General features: G+C 35.1%; 1 protein-coding gene across 2 annotated transcripts; it reads left to right on the top strand.

Moving 5' to 3' along the window:
• Nucleotides 1–1,274: 1,274 nt before the first annotated feature.
• LOC104247053 (RPM1-interacting protein 4) lies at nt 1,275–6,050 on the top strand. Of its 2 annotated transcripts, none has more exons than XM_070156473.1 (4): nt 1,275–1,495; nt 3,388–3,966; nt 5,281–5,463; nt 5,668–6,050. In XM_070156473.1, the coding sequence occupies exons 1-4, from the start codon at nt 1,490–1,492 to the stop codon at nt 5,686–5,688; spliced, it is 789 nt and encodes a 262-aa protein (XP_070012574.1). In that variant the 5' UTR covers nt 1,275–1,489; the 3' UTR covers nt 5,689–6,050. The 2 variants fall into 2 exon arrangements, with proteins under 2 accessions (XP_070012574.1, XP_009801310.1); XM_009803008.2 differs by having other exon boundaries at nt 5,278–5,463.
• Nucleotides 6,051–6,468: the final 418 nt, after the last annotated feature.

The raw sequence follows: 6,468 nt of genomic DNA, 5'->3' as shown, positions 1-6,468 counted from the left end.
AATAAATTTGGACAATATAATACATTATCAAACTAAATAAGTAATAGGACATTATAATACATTTTTAAATTAAATTACTAATAGGAATTTTTAAGAAGTATATCCTAAAAGTAATAGGATTACGTGACTAAAAATATTTAATTGTATAATTGACCTATATTACGTCATACATGCAAAAACATCATGTACCATCTATATGACCTAACGCATGAAAAGTGATTCCGAAATTTAGGTCAATGAAAGGATTTTGATTGTTCAATTTTATATGAATTAGACATCCCGAAAGTAATTATACTAATAGGATTTCTAAAGTTAATCATGTAGGATTCCTAGCGTGTAGTATTGTCCTAAAACTAATAGGATTAGAAGGCTAATATCTAGAATTCCGGTTGTGCCCTTTTATTATGAGTTATTATGCTTAATATTATAAGGTTATTTTTGTAAACCGACATTGTATTCATGCTCCTATAATAATATATATATATATATATATATATATATATATATATTTATCTTAATTTATGACTTACTAATACTAAATAATATAATATGATGTAAAATACCAATGCACGTAAGTAGAAACCATTGTGGGGGACATTGATTAATACTTAATATAGTTTGATGTAAATAGTGACGGAGGGAAGTTTAATTTAATTCTTTCGAAATAATTGTAGGGGATATTTTGAAAAAGTGACAAGGGTTTCTTTAGAGCTTGTTTGGATGGTTGTTACCTATGGTACTGTAGGTATTGTTACTTTAAATATCATGTTTATTTTGGTTGTTACTTAAATTTTATTATAGTGTATCGTTAAATATGTCGTTACGTAACGACAAAATGTGCCACTTTATATAACGATCGATTTGGTATGATTGCGTCGTTATTTTGTCTTTTTCTCTCATCTCACCCTTCATTATTATTAAATAATTTTATTTATCATTTACCCTACTTTTTCATATAATAAATTTATCCCGATCATAATTTTTTTTAATAATATTATAAATTTATTCTTCATAATATTGCTGGTGCGTGATATCAAGAAATAATTATAAACGATACTATTTATTCAAATATTATATTTATCAAACGATTCGGTACAATATAACATGATACATTATGAAACTATGGGTAACAATCGCCCAAATAAGGTGTCAGTAACTATTGTGTCGGTTGTTTGTAGATTAAAGCTTTATTTTTGTTTTTGTTATATATAAGCGGAAAAGCCAATGGAAAAATAAAGCTTGTATATTGCGTTAATTACTGCATGGGGGTAATAGTTAAGAGGGAAGACTACGTGAGAGAGAGGCGAATAGTCAACCATTACCGGTGGCGCCGGTCAATGGTTGATGAACCTCTCTTTCATTATTTACTTCGCCTGTCTTGCACCTATTCTTCACCCCCTCGCCCTTCTGATCTTTCTCTCTCTCGCTGTCTCCAACTTTTGCAGTTTTTCTGGGTTTTGTTTTCTGATCAAAAGCTTGGTCAACAACAATGGCAGTACGTTTTCATTTTGAACTTTCCATCTTCTCCGTTTCTGATTTTGGTCAAGTTTTCACTTCATTTGTTTTGTTTTCCCTGTTATATGTGTGTCGGCATGAGTTTTAATATTTACCATGTCCGGCAAATTTGCTTGTTCTGAAAAGTGGTGATGCTCTTTGATTGTTTTAATTGAGCCCCTTTCTAATTTGATGTATGTCATGTACTCACTACTCCTGTTTCCTTCTTCAACCCCAACTCCAGCCTCCTTTCCTAGTCCTATTCTCCTCGCGTCTCACATGTTAATTGTCTAAACAAATTAAATTTATTTTAATATATTTATTATTATCGGAAAACTAGAAATACTTATTTCTAATTCCTTTAGATTCACCCTTACCGTTGTAGTTAGTGAAATGTTAAGTGAGACATTTAATATAGATAAATGATCGATATTTTAGACAAATATACTCTTATTAATTATTACTTAAATAGTATCTTTGTTAAAAGATATGCAAAAACTTTAAATTATAGATAAAATGGAACAGATGGAGTACTTAGGCGGTTGAGAATAAGTTGAAGTTTAAGCCATAGTAAATCCTGTATTTAATGTGCACTTATGTTGATTGGTATGGTAGGTTATATTTCACGTCCGAGGACTAAGGGAGTAGGCCATGGTTTTAATTTACTTTGTTTAGCAAGGGCCCGTTTGTGCTTTTTGTTTCCTTGTGTGATATCAAATTATTAAATAGATATAGCTCCCAATATTGCTCACGCACATTTGTATTCATTCATCTGTTTGTATTCATTCTATGCAGTATTCTGCTTTTTGGCTGATCTTTCTTGAATGATTTTGACAGTCAAGTTTAGAGGTTCAACTTAGTAAAGTGCCTAGTAAACTAAGTAATCAATTGCTAAATACACTAAAGTCGGATTTAGTCGGAATTGATGCTAAGAGTCATTTATATAATTGGTAGAAATTGAAAGGAGTAAGCTTCCAAACATAAAAGGTCAAAAACAAACAAGCTTTAAGTTTCACCTGATAGAAATAGATTTGCATACACAATCTTCAGCTAGCCTCCAATGAAAATCCATCAATCAAAAATAAAGAAAAGTCCTGGACCTGGAATTAACGTGGCTGTCTTATTTCCAGATCAAGTATTTGAGATTCTTTGTTGTGATATTGAGTCCCTAGTTAGTTTGCTCACCTTTTATCTCTATGGTGAAAATACTAATCTTTCTCCCCATTGCTATTTCTGTTCTAAGTTAAATAACCTGAACGTAGAAATGATGTGGCTATATCTCATACCCAATAGCAGCTTTCTCCTTTCATAAATTTAGTTCATAAATTTAATTCAAGTTGTAGTTCCTTTTATTTTTCTAAGCCCAATGTAAGGTTTTTCCTTTTTTCCTTTGGATGTAGATTTTGCAAAGTTGTATGCTTTTATGTTCCCTTTATTTGTCAGTGCTTCATTTTAATTTGGTCTGCACTTCTTTCGGCATCTTTTGTCCACTGATCTTATTGAGGGTCTTTATTCTAAGGAGTATATCCAGAATTGGCTTCTCAGCAATGTTACCTGTTACTTATAACTATGCATCATATGATGATCATCTGCGCATTTGTTTAGATTTAATGCATGATTTGTTTCAAGAAGTATCTTAGCCTGATCAAATTATTGTATGTGAATTTACATGTTAGCAAGGATCCTTGTGCTATACTTATTTCTTGTCCTCTTCTATGAATTCCAAATCTCAATTGGTGAAACTTTTAAGGAGCTGTAATTTTTTAAAGAGTTGCGTTCGACATTCTTGTCTTTCTGAATAAATAAAAACTGCATCTTGTCACTGTCTGTGATCACTGGCGGAAAATTGCAACCAAACACTTGGTTAATGTTTTCCTTTACTTGTTTCAACAGCGTCCAAACGTTCCAAAGTTTGGCAATTGGGAAAATGATGATAACACGCCCTATACTGTGTATTTTGAAAAAGCAAGGCAAACCCGTGGTACTGGAAAGATCATAAACCCCAATGATCCTGAAGAGAATCCAGATATGTTTCCCAATCTTACTCCCCCACCTCCAGCACCTTCTCGCGCTAGGCCTAAAGCACAAACAGAGGAACCAATTGGGCGCGAGGGAGCAGCGGCTAAGCAAACAAGGGAACACAGACTGAGTAAAGAAGATGGTGATTTTCGGCAGTATGCTAATTCTCTAGCTCGTAACGAGAACAAGGGACGAAGAGCTTCCAATGAGCATCAACGTGGTCGTGGATCAAGTTCTGGTCGAACTGGCAGACAAAGTGCGGGATCCGAACATAGCTTTGATAAATCACCACTGCACCCACATTATCAGGCAAAGGTTAATGCGGGAAGAGGTGTTGCATCTCCTGCTTGGGAAGGAAAGAATAATTCATATGATAGTAGCCATGGTACTCCTGGAAGATCATTTGAAAGTGCTCATGCTACTCCTGGGAGGTCAAAAATTAAGCAAGAAAGTGTATGTTTTCACCCTATTCTTTTTCATCTTGCTATATTAGAGTTTCATATTGCATGACTTGCTTATTCTTTGCTGCAACACCCCCCACCCCCACCTTTTTCATTCCTAGTGTGGCTTAGACTAGTAAAAGGCGTGAGAATACTAGACCATTGCTCAATACTGGATAATCCACGTTCATCGGAAGACTGGGAAATGGGTCGAATAAACTCTCCTAGGGCCGGAAAAATAACAGGTGAAACTTTACTTAGATAGGGCTTTTGTTGCGGAAGCCAAATGTATATAGTGTAAATGAGTCACAACTACTATACCAAAAATTATGGCAGCCACCAAATAATAAATAAGACAATAAAGCAACAATAAAAAGAACACTATAATTTACGAGGTTCAGCCAATTTTGCCTACTTCCTCGGACACAACCAATATTTTATTCCACTCCAAAAATACAAGTGAAATAATACTAAAAGAAAGAAGATACAAATGTTTTAAGAAGATAAGAAAGCAAATGAGAGGTGTATTTCAATCCTAAACATTAGGCCTCCTTTTATAGGTGAAATTTCCATAAACATTTTGCCCACAACCGATGTGGGACTTTGGCAATCAACAACTTTGATTGGTATTTTTTTCTTAGTGATTGGAAAGGAGGGTGCCACAGCTCTACCCAAAGAGCCTTGCTCTGCCATTTATAAAACAGAAAAAGGCTAAGTAGTGAAAGAGCCTTCTCTAATAGCAGCACTATCCTTAGTATAACTCTAGCTTCCGGCCTGTACAAAAGTGGTCTGTCTGTCTGGCATTTTCTCACGTAGAGGACTGCTTATACATCGGCTCTCTCTTGTTGGGTAATTCGCCAAGGCGAAAGCAGCTCTAAAGCCGCACCATAATCTGGACATTGTAGGAAATTTACTTGGTACTTCTATAATGTCAGCTTATAATCTTTTATGTTGTATCCCTTAGATGACACGTAGCCAAATTGATTTAATGACGATGTATGTCTTTTACCTTGTATATATCCCTTGGATAACATATGGCCAGTCAGCTAGAAAATAAATATTCCAACTTGAAGGTTGCATTTCACTTTTAAGGTCAAATTGAATTACTTTTGCTGTTTTAGAGGCATAATGATCCACACAAAAGCATCATCGTTTTTAAGTTTATTTTACTGGTTTCAAGTAGCATAGAAGTTTTATGCAACTATAATTCACAAGCTGTTGAGACTGACTTCAAACAGTCTGGCACGACTTGAATTTGGATCATAGGAGTACTAATTTGTGCTTCCAATTGATATAAATTAACTTAAGTTGGTACTCTTTCTAGCAGCCTGATAGAGGAGCCGCAGTTCCAAGATTCGGGGAGTGGGATGAGAATGATCCTCAATCTGCTGATAACTACACTCACATTTTTAACAAGGTTCGGGAGGAAAGACAATTGGGTACTGGAAATCCATCAGGGACACCAAGTAGAACATCTTACAACCCACAAAGGCAAGAAGAAAAGCAGATGGTAAAACACTTTCCCTCTATTGTCATGATTGATTCGTTTAAGAGGCAGATCTAGGACAGATTCCGTGGGTTCAATCGAACCTATCGTTTTTTACTCAAACTATGTATAGATATGAAAAAAATATATAATTATACTTGTTCTAAATCTACTGACTCTAGATCCTGAATTCACTCTGGTTCTTATCTTCTTGTCTGTATTCTGCAGAAGTGCTGCTGTCCCTGGTAATGAAACGGAGGACCTTGATTATTTTTCTGAAGATGGGAAGCTGCGACGGATGTATAAATAGCTCAACAAATTACTTGAGCAATGTATTAATTCATCTGCTTTGCATGCTTCTTGTGGTGATAATGTGAGATATGTGCAGTTCCTTGTATTGTATTTTCTGCAGATTTCTGCAGTTGTATTGTCTACTTGTAGTTTTAATAGTGTAATTTTATTTGTCTGTAACAAACAGTGCTTGCAGATTCTTTTATGCACCATTGAGTGCTTTCTCTATTTTTTGTGTGTGAAGTTTAGTGTTACAAAGACAGCTCCTCTGCTTAATTATTTGTCTGTAATATATACTGTGCTTGCAGATTCTTTATTCACTAGACAGTATGTGCTTTTCTCTATTTTGTGTGCATGAAGTCTAGTGTTGCTAAGGCAGCGCTTTTTGCCAGGTGCTGAGGTGTTTAAGGAACCTGTCTCTGCTGTCTGTACAACAACAACAACGACCCAGTGTAATCCCACAAGTGGGGTCTGGGGAGGGTAATATGTACGCAGACCTTACCCCTACCCCGAAGGGTAGAGAGGCTGTTTCCAGGAGGCCCTCGGCTCAAAAAAGCAATAGGAGATGATATATTAGTACCATAAAAATGCGTAATAAAAATAACAACAATATATAAGAGATATAAGAGATATGAAATATGAAATACAGGATACGAAATACTAAATACGAAATAGATGGCTGGTATAGTACCACCAGAAGGTAAAGCCCTGCATCAATAGATGACCAATGACATTCCT

This window comes from Nicotiana sylvestris, chromosome 9, assembly GCF_000393655.2.
Source record: "Nicotiana sylvestris chromosome 9, ASM39365v2, whole genome shotgun sequence".
Classification (NCBI taxonomy): domain Eukaryota; kingdom Viridiplantae; phylum Streptophyta; class Magnoliopsida; order Solanales; family Solanaceae; genus Nicotiana; species Nicotiana sylvestris.
This window is presented reverse-complemented; position numbering and strand designations above follow the sequence as displayed.

What these genes read in the sequence shown, in the direction of transcription:
- LOC104247053 (XM_009803008.2), top strand. An exon ending in CAAAAATTAAGCAAGAAAGT is followed by an intron (nt 3,967 to 5,277) that starts GTATGTTTTCAC and finishes TACTCTTTCTAG; the next exon opens with CAGCCTGATAGAGGAGCCGC. An exon ending in GGCAAGAAGAAAAGCAGATG is followed by an intron (nt 5,464 to 5,667) that starts GTAAAACACTTT and finishes TGTATTCTGCAG; the next exon opens with AAGTGCTGCTGTCCCTGGTA.